The sequence below is a fragment of the Scyliorhinus canicula genome, chromosome 3 (assembly GCF_902713615.1).
Source record: "Scyliorhinus canicula chromosome 3, sScyCan1.1, whole genome shotgun sequence".
NCBI classification, from domain to species: Eukaryota; Metazoa; Chordata; class Chondrichthyes; order Carcharhiniformes; family Scyliorhinidae; genus Scyliorhinus; species Scyliorhinus canicula.
This window is the reverse complement of record NC_052148.1, coordinates 10405406-10424517: the sequence shown is the minus strand read 5'-3', so window position 1 is coordinate 10424517 and position 19112 is coordinate 10405406. Positions and strand designations below refer to the sequence as shown.

The following is a 19112-nucleotide window of genomic DNA, read 5'->3' as shown; positions in this document are numbered from 1 at the left end:
AGTGAGTGAAGGATAGAGTGATGGAGTGTGAGGGAAACAGTGATGGAGTGAGTGAGGGATAGAGTGATGGAGTGAGTGAGGGATAGAGTGATGGAGTGAGTGAGGGATAAAGTGATGGAGTGAGTGAGGGATAGAGTGATGGAGTGAGTGAGGGATAGAGTTATGGAGTGAGTGAGGGATAGAGTGATGGAGTGAGTGAGGGATATAGTGATGGAGTGAGTGAGGGATAGAGTGATGGAGTGAGTGAGGGATAGAGTGATGGAGTGAGTGAGGGTAGAGTGATGGAGTGAGTGAGGGATAGAGTGATGGAGTGAGTGAGGGATAGACTGATGGAGTGAGTGAGGGTAGAGTGATGGAGTGAGTGAGGGATAGAGTGATGGAGTGAGTGAGGGATAGAGTGATGGAGTGAGTGAGGGTAGAGTGATGGAGTGAGTGAGGGTAGAGTGATGGAGTGAGTGAGGGAGAGTGATGGGGGAGATGAATGGTAGGAGTAGGTTCATGCATGGGTCATTTAGTTGGTCAGAACGGCCTGTTTCTTTGCAGCAATGTTTCAAACCCTGTGTTAAACAAATGATCACATTCTCCCTCTTTTTGGATCGATCACATCGGAACAAGAGGAGGCCATTCAGCCCCTCTGGCTGTTGCACCACTCTGAGAGTTCATGGCTGATATGCTTCTGAACTGCCACCACCGCCCTTCACCTCTGACCTATTTTTACCCTTGTCTGGCCAACACAACCGTGACAATGAAAATTACTCAATGAGCTGACGTCTCCTGCTTATTGTGGGAGGGTGTGTGGTGAATGTAACTTAGTAATTCACACTATATTTACCAATACTATTGTAAGCGCAGTAGCATTATCCGACCACTAGGGGGAGTAGCTCTGGGAATGCTCAGGAGTTTGTACAGGGCTCCACCCTTGGCTCCGCCCACGACTCCTCCCCCTAGACTGCTGTATAAATAACCATGTCCAGAGCCAGCCTGCAGTTCATCGAGAGTTCAACGGGTAACAGGCTGGCGCTGTAGTAGGTAGATTAAAACCACTGTTCATATCTTAAAGCATGTGTCTCGTGAATTGATGGTTCCATCAGGGTGGTCCACATTTTTACCACCATTTGTGTGATGATGCTTCCTAACTTATTTCCTCATTTGAAGGTTATAGAATCCCTACAGTGCAGAAGGAGGCCATTTGGCCCATCGGGTCTGCACCGACCCTCTGAAAGAGCAGCCTACTTCGGCCCAATCCCTTACCCTATCCTCGTAACCACACCTAACCTTTAGACACGGAGGGGCAATTGATGACGGCCAATCCACCTAACCTGCACACCTTTGGACCGTGGGAGGAAACCGGAGCACCCGGAGGAAACCCACGCAGACACGAGAAGATCGCGCGGACTTCATAGTGTCATCTGAGGTCGGAATCAAACCCAGCGGGTCCCTGGCTCTGTGAGGCAGCAGCGCTAAGCACTGTGCCACCGTGCCGCCCCAGGTAATTGACTGCCCGACTCATGGAAAGGTCCTTTCTCTACCAACCCTATCAATCCCTTCAAAATTCTATCAACCGCAAACAAAATCACCCCTTAATCTTTAATAGTCCAGGGAACATGGGTTTAATTAATGTAACCTCTCTTTACCATCCAGCCTTCACGCTTTGGTAATATCCATTCAGGCAACTTAGAAAGAGTTGAGGTTAGTGGGGGTGGGGTGGGGGTGGATCAGGGGAATGCCTTTGGGTTCACGGAGAGCACCCAAAGGCCCTGTTCTGCCCTATCATACATGTCCGGTAGACGTTCAAATGGGATACAGTCAGAACATAGAACATACAATACAGAAGGAGGCCATTGGGCCCAATGAGTTTGCACCGACCCACTTAAGCCCTCACTTCCACCCCATCCCTGTAACCCAATAACCCCTCCTAACCTTTTTTTGGTCACGAAGGGCAATTTATCATGGCCAATCCACCTAACCTGCACATCTTTGGACTGTGGGAAGAAACCGGAGCGCCCGGGGGAAACCCACGCGGACACGGGGAGGACGTGCAGACTCCGCACAGACAGTGACCCAAGCCGGGAATCGAACCTGGGACCCTGGCGCTGCGAAGCCACAGTGCTAGCCACTTGTACTACTGTTCTGCCCACCGTCCTGTAGTTGGGACTTAAAAACTGCTAACCCATGAGTTCTGGCGGATAGTCCAGAGAAGGGGAATTCTGATCCCACCAGAGCATTTGAGAATCTGAAACATAAACTCAATTCCACGGACGCTGGAAATTTGAAATAAAAGCAGTAAATGGTGGGAATACTCAGCAGGCTGATTATAACAGAGTTAACGTTTCAGGTCAATGACCCCTCATCACCTGATAAATATTTCCAGCATTTTCTGTTTTTTTATTTGAGCATTTCAATTCAAATTTAAAAAAATCTAGAAATACAAAAAAATGGTCCCTTTCGGAAGAGTGACCGTAAAACTGTTGGATTGTCATTAAGAAAACCAACTGGGACGTTGATGTCTTTCAGAGAAGGAAATGTGCCAATCACATTGAGTCTGGGCCTGCCTGGACCTAAATCCAGTCCCACACAATTGTGGTTGACTCCTGATCGTCCCCAAGTAAACCAGTGGCATGAAGAAGGGCCCCTCAACATTACCCGCTCCAGGAAATTAAATGAAAAATAAAAAAATGAAATGGGATGGGCAAGCCAGCCTTGCCAACGGCACCCATGCCCTCCCCAAATTATTATTCAACCAGTCATGCTACAGTGGTACAGAATGTTGTTTAAGGCCGCACTTGGAATATTGCGCACAATTCTGGTGGCTACACTACCAGAAGGATGTGGAGGCTTTGGAGAGGGTGCAGAGGAGGTTTAGCAGGATGTTGTCTGGTCTGGAGGGTGTTAGCTATACGGAGAGGCTGAATAGACTTGAACTGTTTTCATTAGAACGACGGCGGTTGAGGGGCGGCCTGATAGAGGTCTACAAGATTATGAGGGGCGTAGATAGAGTGGATGGGCAGGCACTCTTTCCCAGGGTGGAGGGGTCAGTCACCAGGGGGCATAAGTTTAAGGTCCAGGGGGAAAGTTTAGAGGAGATGTGCGAGGTAGGTTTCTTACGCAGAAGGTGGTGAGTGCCTGGAACGTGTTGCCAGGGGAGGTTCTGAGATACATTAACGGCTTTCAAAAGGCATCTTAACATGGATAGGATGGGTATAGAGGGATACGGCACTAGGAAGTGCTGAGGGTTTTGGTCAAGGTTGGTATCACGACCGGTACAGGGTTGGAGGGCGGAAGGGCCTGTTCCTGTGCTGTATTGTTCTTTCTTCTTATTCAGAGCTGAAACCTGAGGCGAAAATCGACCTGTCAATTTTCCAGATTGATCAACCACACCGTGATATAGTGCGAAAAGACCGAACCCCTACCCATATCGGAGGGGATAACATCAAGCAGGGCGCCCATGGTCAGCCTCTCCCCTTCCTTCCTCCGGGCACCACATTCAGGTTCTGACCTGTGGTGGGACCTGTTCCTCCTTCAAATATCGACAGGTTCTTTCCAGGTCATTCCATTGGTTCTTTGCCAAAAGTGGCAATGATTTGGTTAACATGGGAGCAAAGGTCAGAATTTCCAGACACTGTGAGCATTTAAAACGACAAACTTCTGAGATAATTTTTAATGGGTCAGGTTAAAATAGTGTTTTAAGCAGTTAACCAGCTGAAAGATTCCCTCACAAACTGCTCTGAACATCAGAAATACAAGCCTGGTAGATCATACTCAATGACAATTTTTTAAAGATTATTTCACAGGATGTTGGCGTCCCTGGCTAGGCCAACATTTATCGCCCACCCCTAATTACATAGGGACATATGAAATAGGAGTAGAAGTAGGCCATTCAGCCCCTCGGGCCTGCTCCACCATTGAATATGATCATGGCTGATCTGTTTATGTTGAGTTTCACGTTCCCCACCTACCCCCGATGACCTTTGATTCCCTTGCCTATCAAGAATCTATCTGCGTCTGCCTTAAAGATATTCAATCGGTCCGCCTCCAGCACCTTCTGAGACCACCCTCTTAGAGAAAATATTCCTCTTCATCTCAGTCCTAAAAGAAAATATTCCTCTTCATCTCTGTCCGTGTCTGAGTGGGTTTCCTCCGGGTGCTCCGGTTTCCTCCCACAGTCCAAAGATGTGCAGGTTAGGTGGATTGGCCACACTAAATTGCCCTTTAGTGTCCAAAAGAAGGTTAGGAGGGGTTATTGGGTTAAGGGGGAGAGGGTTGAAGTGAGGGCTTCAGTGGGTCAGTGCAGACTCGATGGGCCGAATGGCCTCCGTCTGCACTGTATGTTCTATGTAACCCACCCTTCAACTGAGGGGAACAGCCGCTCCCTATCCACCCTGTTCATGCCCCTCATAACCTCGTGCACCTCGATCAGGTTACCCCTCAGTCACACTTACAAGAGGACTTGAGGGATATGGTGAAAGGGATTGATTGCCGATCCATCGAGGTCTATTCATCTCCTCCTTTCCCACTGTCCAGCTTTCCAAAGATTCCTTCCAGGTGAACCAATGATTTACCTGTACATGCTCCAGTTTTGTCCATCTGATTCACTCCTCTCACCACAATCACCACAATCGGGGGCTGGTTTAGCTCACCAGGCTAAATCGCTGGCTTTTAAAGCAGACCAAGCAGGCCAGCAGCATGGTTCGATTCCCGTACCAGCCTCCCCGGATAGATGCTGGAATGTGGCGACTAGGGGCTTTTCACAGTAACTTCATTGAAGCCTACTCGTGACAATAAGCGATTTTCATTACATTTCATCTCCCCTTCAATGCAAGACTATGCAGCTATTGAGAGAAACAGCCAGCACCCTGTAATGGACAGGGTGTTCAAACACCCGAGACACCTTCTGAACACGAATGTATCTCACCCACAGTCATGAGGATTGAAATCGAAAACAGGTGCGAAAGAAGAAAGGCAACAATTTCTTTTGAATAAGTTAGAATTTAATAAATGCTGTCATGATTCCCATGTTGAAAGTGGATGGGGGTGGGGTGGAGGGGGTGGTGGAAATGAGAAATGTCTTAAACCACTGAGCCCACTTTGGAAAGACGCGATTTATTTATTTTCAATATCACTATTTTGCCTTTCCGCTGTGAAATCATTTCCGCAGAGGGTGACTAAGCCTCAGTGGCCAATGGCAGTGCGGCAAACAAGGCGGTGGACTGACGATTAGACACAGCTGATATGTGCTTACAGAAATATGAAATGTGCAAGAAAAGGCAGACTCTCGCCAAATCTCTTCCCCTGCTCCCTCCCCCCCCCCCCCCCCCCCCCACCACCAACAGACCCCCTCCTCCCCCTCGCCAAGGGGCTAACAGGAGATAGGATGATGTGAACTGTGTCATGATGGGCAACACGGTGGCACAGTGGTTAGCTCTGGGTGTTTCACAGTGGCACAGTGGTTAGCGCTGCTGCCTCACGGGCCTCAGGGACCCGGGTTCAATTCCGGCCTGGGGTGACTGTGAGGAGTCCGCACATTCTCCCCGTGTCTGCGTGGGTTTCCTCCGGGTGCTCCGGTTTCCTCCCACTGTACAAAGATGTGCTGGTTAGGTGGATTGTCCATGATCAATGCGTGTGGGGTTACGTGGACAGAGCGGGGAAGTAGGCCTAGGTAGGGTCCTCTTTCGGAGTGTCGATGTAGACTCGATGGCCCGAATGGCTTCTGCACTGTAGGGATTCTGTGGATGCATCAGCCTTCTGTCTCGATAGATTGGTAAGGCACAGCCTGTTCCGAGTCACATGGACTGAAGAGGTTCTGAACTCCACTCCTCACCCCTGCAGGAATCTTTGATGCTGCTGAACTTTGGAAAGGCATGGGAGGGTGGTGGGACAACTGATCACCATCTACTGAAATTTCAATGAGACTCGGAGTGTCTGCCTCGCTTTGGCAAGCATGATGGGTGGTCAATCTAACATACTTGGAGGAAACGGGTAAATCTGTTCCCAACCCCCTTTTAACACAAGTGGTTTTCTTCACAATGTGCCCGGGTCTGTCGGCAACTCATTGTGATTAATCAATAGCCCCGTTAACATTGCATCATCAAACTCTCAGGCTGCTGGAAGGTAAATTCGATGCACCTTGTTGTTTTTTCACCTTCCCATGTCCCGAATAGATTAATTAGGTTTTAAGGACGGGTAGGCAAAGGGTCGGGGCATGAGGGAGAACTTCAATCCAAAGTTCAGGCAATAGTTCTTCACACAGTGTGGGTGGAAGGAACGCTGCAACCACTTAATCAACAGTGAGGTGGACAATGGAATCCAGCGACCTGACCCTTGACCTGTGAACTGTGTGATGCCAATGTCAGGTCGTCGCCAAGAGAGTGATTTAACAGAGTTGATTTGGTTTTTTCACCACTGCCATTAGCTGTGCCATAAGAGCAGAAGTCTGCTTCGGAATCACCGTCACATCGAATGAACATTGCAACAACTCAAAACACAAAATTCAACAGGAATCTCTTTTCTCCCACGCACGTCTCTCTCTCTCTGTCCCTCTATGAACTTGGCCTTTTCTCTGTGGCGATGTCCTTCCTTTCCATCCGTGCGTAAGGTTCAAACGCCGACGTGCCCACTCCGTAGCCGGTCGAGAGTTCGAGGGCGCCGCTTAGTACCGGGCTTGAGAAGCTCGAAGAAGCGCCTGCCTGGTGGTGAGGGGAGGAGGTGGCCCGGGTCGGGGCGGAGAGGCTAAACGAGGCGCCGGCCAGCCCGGGTGAACTGCTGCTGGAGGACACCAGGCCGCCACCGTTACCCGCTGGAGAACCGAGAGGGCTGGGTCCCTGAGTGAGCAAGCTGGGGGCTGGAGGGATGGACAAGAACCTCCCTTGTTCGAGCAGCCTCAGGATGTTACAGGTGGCAACGGACTCCGAGGTGCCGGGGGAACTGCTGTCACAGTCTTTACTCTGATCTTTCTTCTGCTTCGTTCGTCTGTTCTGGAACCAGACCTTAACCTGCAACACAAAAACAAAATGAAATAGAATCAGTGCAAGCAACAACAACTTGCATGTTATCCAATACCTTTACTTTGGGGCAGCAGATACCTGGAAACACCACATCTGGAGGTTCCCCTCAGTCAATAAGCCAATCGCCATTCTTACTGTAAATATATTGCTGTTCCTTCCTGGGGGGGGGGGGGGGGGGGGGGGGAATGCGGGTTGGGGGGGGGGGGGTGCGGGTTGGAGGTGGGGGGTGGGGGGGATGCGGGTTGGAGTGGGGGAGGGGGGTGGCGGCAGAGTGGAGTGGGTGGGGTGAGAGGGTGGAGTGGAGGGTGAGGTGTAGTTGCTATATTGGGCCTTGGGACGGATTAGGTTTGAGGGCCTGGCCTGGCAGGGCTGAGATTAAGAGTCCCTGTCGGATTTTGGGAGGGGTGTCCTGGGGGTTAGAGAGTTCCCGTCAAGAGTATAGTCCCTTTGGGTTGGGAGGAGTTCCATGGGGGGGGGGGGGGGAGTCGCTTTCTTGGGGGTAGTCCTGTGGGGTATTACGCGCCCAATGTTCGTGTAGTAGCAAGTAGGTCAAAGGCCGCCACTTTCAGACACTAACCCTTGCGTCTGTCTAATCAAACATCTGTCTAATTTAGCCTTAAATCTATTCAATAACCCAGCCTCCACTGCTCTCTGGGACAGAGAATTCCACAGACTCTGGAGAAGGAATTTCTCCTCATATTCTCAGTCTTAAATGGGAGACTGTCAGCGGAATTCTCCGTCGGCGGGATCATTCAGTCCGCTGGCAGCGCACCCAGGCATGCGGGTTTCCCGACGGCTTCCCGATGGAAACCCCATTGGCTGGCTGCGGGAACGGAGAATCCCGCTGCCAGCAGGGGGCGCGTCATGCCGGAAAACACGTCTGGCAGACCGGAGATTCCCGCCCCCTTTTTAAACAGTGCCCTGGTTCCCGATTCCCCCATGAATCTACCACGTCTCAGAAACTACCATGTCGAACCCTCTGATATGTTTCAGTAAGATCACCTCTCATTCTTCTAAACTCTCAACCTATCCTCAAAAGGAAAACCCTTCACTCAGGAACCAACCGGGTGGGTGGGGTTCGATTCCCTGCTGGGTCACTGTCAGTGCGGAGTAGGAGCAGCGTGGTAGCACAATGGTTAGCACAGTTGCTTCACAGCTCCAGGGTCCCAGGTTCCACTCCCGGCTTGGGTCACCGTCTGTGCGGAGTCTGCACGTTCTCCCGGTGTCTGCGTGGGTTTCCTCCGGGTGCTCCGGTTCCCTCCCACAAGTCCAAAGATGTGCGGGTTAGGTGGATTGGCCATGATAAATTGCCCCTTAGTGTCCAAAAAGGTTAGGCTAGGTTACGGGGATAGGGAGGAGACGTGGGCTTAAGTAGGGTGCTCTTTCCAAGGGCCTGTGCAGACTCGATGGGCCGAATGGCCTCCTTCTGTTAAGTCATGAGTTAAGAGACATCCAATTAGTTGTCCCATTTATGTTAAGTATCCAATAATTGACACTGATTATGTAAAGGGGCTTCAGGTGGCCTTTGTGTCAGGTGATGTGAAGATAGAGTTTGTTGAAGTAAATTAAAGATGTTTGTGGAAAAGGAGCAGAACCTTTGACTCTTTATACAACAGCAGCTAAACGTCTAACACTTCTGCACTGTAAATTCTATGATAACCCAGTGAACCTTCTCTGAACTGCTTCTAATGCAATTATAGGAACATAAGAAATAGGAGCAGGAGAAGGCCATTTGGCCCATCCAGTCTGATCATGGCTGATCTTCTATATTAACAGCATTTTCCTGCATTAACCCTTTATCCTTAATATCTTAAATATCTTGAAATCTAAGAATCTTTGTCTTGAATATTCTTAATGATTGACCCTCCACAGCATTCTGGAGTAGACAATCCCAAAGATTCACCACACTCTGAGTCAAGAAATTCCTCCTCATTGCAGTTCTAAATGGACTACCCCTGAATCTGAGATTCCATCCCCTGGTTCTAGAGCTCCCACCCAGGAGAAACATTCCTACATCTACCCTGTCAAGTCCGAAAAGAATTTTAAGCTCTCATTTTTCTGAACTCGAGAAAACCCTCAATCTTGCCTGGTAGGACAATCTCACCAAAGTGAGAAGTCAGTCTGATGAACTCTGTCTATGGCAAGAATGGGAAGGAGGCCAAAGCTGTACACAATACTGCAGCTGTGGTCTCACCAAGGCTTCATTAAACTGCGGCAAAACCTCCCGACTTTTATATTCCTTCCCTTGCCTCCCTCACTACTTGCTCTGCTGTGTGCTATTTTTGTGTAACTCATGTACAAAGACATCCAGATCCCTCTGTACTGCAGCATTCCCCAGTCTCGCTCCATTGAAATAACACTCTGCTTATCTAGTTTTCCTGCCAAAGTGGACAACCTCACATTCTCCCACATTATGCACCAATGGCCATATTTATGCCCACTCACGTAACCCTATCTATATTCCTTTGCAGACTCTTTGTAACCTCCTCACAGCTTACTTTCCTACCACCTTGATGTTATCAGCAGGTTTGTCCACCCTGCCTGTGACGTCCTCAAAGAACGACAATACATTTGTCAAACCTGCTACCGTTTTCACAAAATCATCCGAACTCTGCCCGATTGCATTACAATTTTCTAAATGTCCTGTTGCTACCTCCTGAATGATGGATTTCAGCATTTCCCCAATCACACACGTCAGGTTAACTAGCCTGCAGCCTCCAGCTTTCCGTCTGCGACCTTTCTTGAACAGAGGCGTCGCACTTTTCCTGAATCCTGGAAGTTTCGGAAGATTTCAACCAATGCACTCACTATCTCTGCAGACATTTCCTTTCAGACCCCAGGATGTAGGCCGTCAGACTTTAGCCATCCTCATTTTCCTGAAACCTTTGCTCTGGTGATCACCACTTTTTTTAAGTTCCTTTCCCTTTTGCCTCCTGATTTTCTATTATTCTTGAAATGCTTTTGGTGTCTTTAACCATGAAGATGCAAAATACTTGTTCAAAGTCTCTGCCATTTCCTTGTTTCCCATTATTAACTCCCCGGTCTCACCCTCTAAGGGACAAATGCTCACTTTAGCTACACTTTCCCTTTAATATACTTGTAGAAGCTTTTACGGTCTTATATTTTATTTTTTAAATTTAGAGTAGCCAATTAATTTTTTCCAATGAAGGGGCAATTTAGGTGGCCAATCCACCTACCCTGCACATCTTTGGGTCTTGGGGGCGAAACCCACGCAAACACGGGGAGAATGTGCAAACTCCACACGGACAGTGACCCAGAGCCGGGATCGAACCTAGGACCTCGGCGCCATGAGACAGCAGTGCTAACCCACTGCACCACCGTGCTGCCCTTTACTGTCTTATTTTATATCTCTCCCTAGTTTCTCATACTCCAATTTCTTCCTCTCTTTTCAATTTTGCTCATTTCTAAAATGCCCCAATCTGTTTAGCACAGGGCTAAAGCAGACCAAGGCAGGCCAGCAGCACGGTTCAATTCCCGTACCAGCCGCCCTGAACAGGCGCCAGAATGTGGCGACTAGGGGCTTTTCACAGTAACTTCATTTGAAGCCTACTTGTGACAATAAGCGATTTTCATTTCATTTCTGCCCTATTACTAATCGTTGCAGCATTGTATACCTGTTGTTTCAATTTGATACTATTCTTAACTTGCTCAGTTAGCCAACAATGTTGCGCCCTTCTCATACAATCTTTCCATCTTGCTGGAATGTATCTTTGCTGAGGGTCCTAAAATATCTCCTTAGTCTATCGCTACTCTAATGTCTGACCTTTTAATCTATTTTTCCATTGCATTTTAGCCAACACTCTTCATAACTTGTAATCACCATTATTTGAGTTTATGACACTCGTTTGAGACCCACTTGTCTCACCCTCAAATTGAGTGTTTTGATCTCTCCTCTCCAGAGCAGTCATTTTCAAACCCAGGGTCGCGACCCGCGGATTGATTATGGGCGGGTTTCAGGAGGGTCATGGGGCCATGCGTGCGGCATTTCCGATCACGGGGCCGTGCTTTACAGTGTTCCTGCGTGGCCTGTTTTTAAAAATGTCGCCTGCGGCTGGCTTTCAGAATGGTGGCCATTCCACGCATGTGTGCCCCTTTAACAATGCGCAGGCCCAGAGCCCAGAGGGCAGAACGCCTCCTCCTGACATCGGCGCGTTGACCCAGGAGCAGATCTTTTAAAAAATCTTCCACCTGGAGTGGCGGCAGAGAGCAGGTCACATGGCCCTGTACACTGACGTCACGTGTTCTTGGCGTGAGAGAGTTTCCTCCATTTTGTAGCTGCCAGTAGCTGGTGTGAACTCCTCCAGGGCCTCTGATGAACAACCCATGATCGTGAGGACCAAGCAGGCTCACCTGTCACATTAAAGGTAAGTGAAAATGGCAAAGATCAGCCGGTGTGGGTGATGAAGATTGGCAGGTGTGGGTGGCGAAAATTGGCGGGTGTGGGTGGCGAAGATTGGCCGGTGTGGGTGGTGAAGATTGGTCGACGCGGGTGGTGAAGATTGGCGGGTGTGGGTGGCAAAGATTGGCCGGTGTGGGTGGTGAAGATTGGTCGGCATGGGTGGTGAAGACTGGCGGGTGTGGGTGGCGAAGATTGGCCGGTGTGGGTGGTGAAGATTGGTCGGCGCGGGTGGTGAAGATTGGTCAGCGCGGGTGGTGAAGATTGGTCGGTGTGGGTGGTGAAGATTGGTCGGTGTGGGTGGTGAGGATTGGCCGGTGTGGGTGGTGAAGATTAGCAGGTGTGGGTGGCGAAGAGTGGCCGGTGTGGGTGGCGAAGAGTGGCCGGTGTGGGTGGTGAGGATTGGCCGGTGTGGGTGGTGAAGATTAGCAGGTGTGGGTGGCGAAGAGTGGCCGGTGTGGGTGGCGAAGAGTGGCCGGTGTGGGTGGTGAAGATTGGCCGGTGTGGGTGGTGAAGATTGGCCGGTGTGGGTGGTGAAGATTGGCCGGTGTGGGTGGTGAAGATTGGTCGGTGTGGGTGGTGAAGATTGGCCGGTGTGGGTGGTGAAGATTGGCCTGTGTGGGTGGTGAAGATTGGTCGGTGTGGGTGGTGAGGATTGGCCGGTGTGGGTGGTGAAGATTGGCCAGTGTGGGTGGTGAAGATCGGCCGGTGTGGGTGGTGAGGATTGGCCGGTGTGGGTGGTGAAGATTGGCCGGTGTGGGTGGTGAGGATTGGCCGGTGTGGGTGGCAAAGATTGGCCGGTGTGGGTGGTGAAGATTGGTCGGCATGGGTGGTGAAGATTGGCGGGTGTGGGTGGCGAAGATTGGCCGGTGTGGGTGGTGAAGATTGGTCGGCGCGGGTGGTGAAGATTGGTCAGCGCGGGTGGTGAAGATTGGCGGGTGTGGGTGGCGAAGATTGGCCGGTATGGGTGGCGAAGATTGGCCAGTGTGGGTGGTGAAGATTGGTCGGTGTGGGTGGTGAAGATCGGCTGGTGTGGGTGGTGAAGATTGGTCGGTGTGTGTGGTGAAGATTGGTCGGTGTGGGTGGTGAAGATTGGCCGGTGTGGGTGGTGAAGATTAGCGGGTGTGGGTGGCGAAGAGTGGCCGGTGTGGGTGGCGAAGAGTGGCCGGTGTGGGTGGTGAAGATTGGCCGGTGTGGGTGGTGAAGAGTGGCCGGTGTGGGTGGTGAAGATTGGCCGGTGTGGGTGGTGAGGATTGGCCGGTGTGGGTGGTGAGGATTGGCCGGTGTGGGTGGTGAAGATTGGCCGGTGTGGGTGGTGAGGATTGGCCGGTGTGGGTGGTGAAGATTGGCCGGTGTGGGTGGTGAGGATTGGCCGGTGTGGGTGGTGAAGATTGGCCCGTGTGGGTGGCGAAGATTGGCCAGTGTGGGTGGTGAAGATTGGCCGGTGTGGGTGGTGAAGATTGGCCGGTGTGGGTGGTGAAGATTGGCCGGTGTAGGTGGTGAAGATTGGCCGGTGTGGGTGGTGAAGATTGGTCGGTGTGGGTGGTGAAGATTGGCCGGTGTGGGTGGTGAGGATTGGCCGGTGTGGGTGGTGAAGATTGGCCGGTGTGGGTGGTGAAGATTGGCCGGTGTGGGTGGTGAAGATTGGCCGGTGTGGTGGTGAAGATTGGCCGGTGTGGGTGGTGAAGATTGGCCGGTGTTGGTGGTGAGGATTGGCCGGTGTGGGTGGTGAAGATTGGCCGGTGTGGGTGGTGAGGATTGGCCGGTGTGGGTGGTGAAGATTGGCCGGTGTGGGTGGTGAAGATTGGCCGGTGTGGGTGGTGAGGATTGGCCGGTGTGGGTGGTGAAGATTGGCCGGTGTGGGTGGTGAAGATCGGCCGGTGTGGGTGGTGAAGATTGGCCGGTGTGGGTGGTGAGGATTGGCCGGTGTGGTGGTGAAGATTGGCCGGTGTGGGTGGTGAGGATTGGCCGGTGTGGGTGGTGAAGATTGGCCGGTGTGGGTGGTGAAGATTGGCCGGTGTGGGTGGTGAAGATTGGCCGGTGTGGGTGGTGAAGATTGGCCGGTGTGGGTGGTGAAGATTGGTCGGTGTGGGTCGTGAATATCGGCCGGCCCAGGTGCCGAAGGATGGCCGGTTGGTAAAAATGGGGCGCAGGCGCAAAAGTTTGAGAAACACTGACCAAGAGGATCCTTCTGCTCTGAGGTTATTAATTAATCCTGTTTCATTACACATTCCTGCTATAACGTAGCCTGTTCCTTGGTTCCTTGCTTGGTTCTGGAATTGTTCTAAGAAACAAATATACTCTGAGCACATCCTCCAGTCTTATTTTGCCAATTTGAATCACCTAATCGATATGAAGATTGAAATATTCCACAATTATTGCAGTAACGTTCTTACGAGCCCCAGTATTTCTTGAATGTCTTGCCACCCGCAATGTAGTGACAATGCAGTCCTAAAAACCACTCTCACCACTGGCAGGTTTCCTTTGCTATTTCCTACTTCTATCCAAACAAACTGCACATTTCAAAACTCTCAACCAAGATCATTTCTCACCATGATACTGATCTCACCCTTTAGTCTCTTTTATATTTTTATTGAGATTTTACTATTTTTACCAAAGTTTACAAAGAAAACGTACAGTAACATTTAATAACAGGAGTTACAACCTCCACGCACGCCCCCCCCCCCCCCCCCCCATCAACATCAGCTAACACTTCACTGCACTGTATGTTCTATGTTCTATGTAATGCCCCCCCTCCCGTTTTCTGATTGTAAATAACTAAAACCCTAAAAATATGTAACATAAAATGCGGAACCAATAAAATATCTAACAGTTAGGGGGGGTGAGACAGTGAGACAGAAGGAAGCCATTCGGCCCACCGAGCCTGCACCGACCCACTTAAGCCCTCACTTCCGCTCTATTCCTGTAACCCAATAACCCCTCCTGACCTTTTTGGTCATTAAGGGCAATTTATCATGGCCAATCCACCTAACCTGCACGACTTTGGACTGTGGGAGGAAACCGGAGCACCCGGAGGAAACCCACGCAGACACAGGGAGAACGTGCAGACTCTGCACAGACAGTGACCCAAGCCGGGAATCGAACCTGGGACCCAGGCACTGTGAAGTCACAGTGCTATCCACTTGTGCTACCGTGCTGCCCACGACAAGTTACAAGTTACCCGGCTAACCCCACCTCTATCCAAGCTCCCTTTATGGATACATTGGCTCGGCTCATCTGCCGGTTTTATTTACATTTCCATCGGGGGAGGGGTTGGTGGTGTCCACCCTGTACAGGGTTAGTTTGGGGTGTGCGTGCCCCCATTCTGCCCTGGCATCTTTTGAGCCTGCAGTCGGGTCCTCTCTTTGTGGCCTGTCTCTCAGCCCCTTGTTGTCTGCCTCACAGATTTCTGACCCACCCTCCCACTTCCCTTTCCCCCTCCTCCCTTCCTTCTTCTCTCTCCTTATTCTTTGGCACTTTTGTGGCCCCTCTGCGCAGCCCCCTCTTCTCCCACCCCCCACCCTCACTCTATTGGCTGTTGGCTATAAACAGGTCCTGGAGCAAGTTGGTGAATGGCCTCTACGTTTTGTGGGAGCCATTCACCGGATGGTGTATTTGACCTTCTCCAGGTGGAGAAACTCCGACAGGTCAGCAAGCCAGTCTGCAGCTGTGGGTGGTGCTGTCGATCCCAGCCAAGCAGGATTCTCTGCCGGGCGATTAGAGAGGCGAAGACAATGGCGTGGGACCTCTTTCCCATGAATGGATCTGGCTGGTCTGATACTCCGAAGATTGCCACTCTTGGGCATGCCTCCACCCTCACCCCTACAACCTTGGACATCGCCTCGAAGAAAGCTGGCCAGAACCCAACAGGTCTGGGACAGGACCAGAACACGTGGGTGTGGTTGGCCGGGCCCCTCTGGCACTGTTCACATTTGTCCTCCAGCCCCCGGGAAGAACCTGCTCACTCGGGGTCTGGTCTGGTGCGCTCTGTGCACCACTTTGAGCTGCATTAGGCTCAGCCTTGCGCAGGAGGAGGTGGAACTGGCCATGTTCAGTCCCCACCCGACTTCTGTCCCTCGTGCTTCCTCCCATTTTCCCGTGCCTTGTCCAGCGGGGAGCGTGCCTCCTCTAACAGTCTTCCATACGGATCCCCACAGTTCCCCCCTACCGAATTCGGCTGCGTCCAACAGTTTCTCGAACATTGAGTGTTTCGGTATCCGTGGGTGTGATGTCATCTCCTTGTGGAGGATGGTTTTTTATTTAAATATCGCCGTTTGTTTCCGTTGGGCAGTTGTAGCATTCCCGTCAGTTCCTCTAACGTCGCAAGTCTGTCGACGGTGTCGAGGTCCCTAACTGTCAGTGTCCCTCCGTCCTGTCTCCAGTGTTCATCGTGGCTGGCACAAAACTGCTGCAGATGGGTCCATGGTGGATTTTCAGGTAGACCAAAGTGTTGTCTCAGTTGGTTCCAGGTCCAGAGAATGGCTGCTACCACTGGGCTTGTTGAGTGATTGGCTGGCAGTGATGGGAATGCTGGTCCTGAGGAGAATCAATGCACCCTCGTCGTGTGCCAGGCTTTGCCTGATCCAGTTTAAGGTGGTCCACAGGGCTCATTATGACTGTGGCCCGGGTGAGGAGGTTTTTTGAGGAGGTGGAGGACAGGTGTGGGCGGTGAAGGGGAAGTTCTGCAGAGCATATACACATGTTTTGGGCGTGTCCGAGATTGAGGGGATTTTCAGATGTCATGTCAGAGGTCCTGGAAGAGACGGTGACTCCGAGTCCAGAGGAGGGAATATTTGGAGTGTCGGAAGATCCGGGAGCCCAGGGAGAGGGGAGAGAGGCCGGCGTTTCGGCCTTTGCCTTCCCGGTGGCCCGGAGATGGATTTTGCTGGGCTGGAGGGACTCGGAGCCTCCAAAGTTGGGGGTTTGGGTCAGTGACATGGCAGGGTTTCTGAGGCTAGAGAAAATTAAGTTTGCCTTAAGGGCTTCGCTCAGAGATGGCAGCCGTTCATCGGCTTCTTCAAGGAGAATTGACCATCAGCAGGAGCGGGGGTGGGGCATGGAAGTGACGAATAAGGGCAGCGAATCTGACGTATGGGTAGTTAGGGTTTAGGGCTGTAGGGAGTTGGGTATGTTATTGTGGCATTTTTGCGTGTGTTGGATCTTTGATGTTTAAAACGTTAAAATGTTAAAATTATAAATGCCTCAATAAAATATTTTCAAAAACAAAGGATGGGAGTACTGTTGTGGCAAAGGCTCGGAGGGGTGTCCCCGTGCAGGAATTCTCTTCTATCCTTACCCGTTCTGCCTCTGGTAGAACAGTGGTTAGCACAGTTGTTTCACAGCGCCAGGTTCCCGGGTTCGATTCCCAGCTCGAGTCACTGACCGTGCGGAATCTGCACGTTCTCCCCGTGTCTGCGTGGGTTTTCTCTGGGTGATCCGGTTTCCTCCCACAAGTCCCGAAAGACGTGCTGTTAGGTGAATTGGACATTCTGAATTCTCCCTCTGTGTACCCGAACAGGGGCCGGAATGTGGTGACTAGGGGCTTTTCACAGAAACTTAATTGCAGTGTTAATGTAAGCCCACTTGTGACAATAAAGATTATTAATATTATTATTATTTAGTTTAAAACCTGCTCTACAACCTTAACTGTGTGATTTTCCAGGACTCTGGTCCCGGTGCAGTCCAGGTGAAGATCGCCCCAGTAGTACAGCTCCCCCTTTCCCAAGTATCCCATGAATCCAAACCCATTTCTCCCACACCAACCTGTGAGCCGTGCATTCAACTCTCTCATCTTCTTTACCCTGTGCCAACCGACTCATGGCTCAGGTAGTTATTGGGAGTTACTACCTTTGAGGTTCTGCTTTTTAATTAAACCCTCGCTGCTTATATTTTCCCAGCAGAACCTCTTTCTCTGTCCTACCAAAGCCACTGCGATCCACGTGGACAGGATCTTTCCACTCCCCGTCCGGGTTCCCCTCCAGCCCGGAAGAGATGACCTTAACTCTGGCACCAGGCAAGCCACACAGCTTTCGGGCCTCACTAGCTCATCGGTAGAAAATATATCCATCCCCCTAACAATACAACGATATTCCTTTTCACATCACTATTGAATGGCCCCTTGCACCATTGGTTCTGTGCTCAGTTTGTTCATCCTTCACAATTTACATTGATGATTTGGAGTTGGGGACCAAGGGCAATGTGTCCAAGTTTGCAGATGACACTAAGATGAGTGGTAAAGCGAAAAGTGCAGAGGATACTGGAAGTCTGCAGAGGGATTTGGATAGGTTAAGTGAATGGGCTCGGGTCTGGCAGATGGAATACAATGTTGACAAATGTGAGGTTATCCATTTTGGTAGGAATAACAGCAAACGGGATTATTATTTAAACGATAAAATATTAAAGCATGCCGCTGTTCAGAGAGACTTGGGTGTGCTAGTGCATGAGTCACAGAAGGTTGGTTTACAAGTGCAACAGGTGATTAAGAAGGCAAATGGAATTTTGTCCTTCATTGCTAGAGGGATGGAGTTTAAGACTAGGGAGGTTATGTTGCAATTGTATAAGGTGTTAGTGCGGCCACACCTGGAGTATTGTGTTCAGTTTTGGTCTCCTTACTTGAGAAAGGACGTACTGGCGCTGGAGGGTGTGCAGAGGAGATTCACTAGGTTAATCCCAGAGCTGAAGGGGTTGGATTATGAGGAGAGGTTGAGTAGACTGGGACTGTACTCGTTGGAATTTAGAAGGATGAGGGGGGATCTTATAGAAACATTTAAAATTATGAAGGGAATAGATAGGATAGATGCGGGCAGGTTGTTTCCACTGGCGGGTGACAGCAGAACTAGGGGGCATAGCCTCAAAATAAGGGGAAGTAGATTTAGAACTGAGTTTAGGAGGAACTTCTTCACCCAAAGGGTTGTGAATCTATGGAATTCCTTGCCCAGTGAAGCAGTTGAGGCTCCTTCATTACATGTTTTTAAGGTAAAGATAGATAGTTTTTTGAAGAATAAAGGGATTAAGGGTTATGGTGTTCGGGCCGGAAAGTGGAGCTGAGTCCACAAAAGATCAGCCATGATCTCATTGAATGGCGGAGCAGGCTCGAGGGGCCAGATGGCCTACTCCTGCTCCTATTTCTTATGTTCTTATGTTCTTATGTTCCCACGGTCTCTACTCTCTTCCACACAAGTTGCAGGAACATCAAACCGGTTGGACAATTCCAAAGGATGAGACTCATCTATTGATACCTCCTGCCCCCCCCAGACTTGCCCCCTCTTCCACACCTTCCAGTGCCTCACCACAGACCAAAGCTACAGAGCGCAGCCTAAGGGGTGTGACTGCCTCCTGGAACAAAGTGTCCAGGTAACTTTTCCCTCTCCCTGATCTATCACCGCATCCAAAGCTCGGAACCCAGCTCATCCACTCGGGAGCAAAGTTCCTTGAGCGGCAGTCACATCCTGCAGATGGGCTGGTGTGGACCATGCAGGTATCCACCAACACTGCCGTCTTCTATTTTGTTTCCATTTAACTAATTAGGTTTCAACAAAATACCAATTATTTAATTGATCAGATTTTATCTAAACAATGATTAAATGCCGGTGGACATTATTCAACGTTCCCAGACTTGCCATGGGGATCCGCTCTGGAGGATGAAGCAAGTGGGTGATACAGGTGGCACAGTGCCCTCTACAGGGCACCTGAGA

At 50.5% G+C, this 19112-nt stretch overlaps 1 protein-coding gene across 1 annotated transcript in view; it reads right to left on the bottom strand.

The window, feature by feature from the left end:
• Positions 1-15653, bottom strand: part of smyd5 (SMYD family member 5) — a 59568-nt gene extending 43915 nt beyond the window's left edge. The window contains exons 1-4 of the mRNA XM_038792942.1: positions 15587-15653; positions 9508-9773; positions 6791-6989; positions 3497-3645 (exon numbers count right to left, since the gene is read on the bottom strand). Coding sequence (XP_038648870.1) covers positions 3497-3645; positions 6791-6989; positions 9508-9773; positions 15587-15653 — 681 coding nt within the window. The remainder of the gene's footprint in view (positions 1-3496; positions 3646-6790; positions 6990-9507; positions 9774-15586) is intronic.
• Between the last annotated feature and the right edge of the window lie 3459 nt (positions 15654-19112).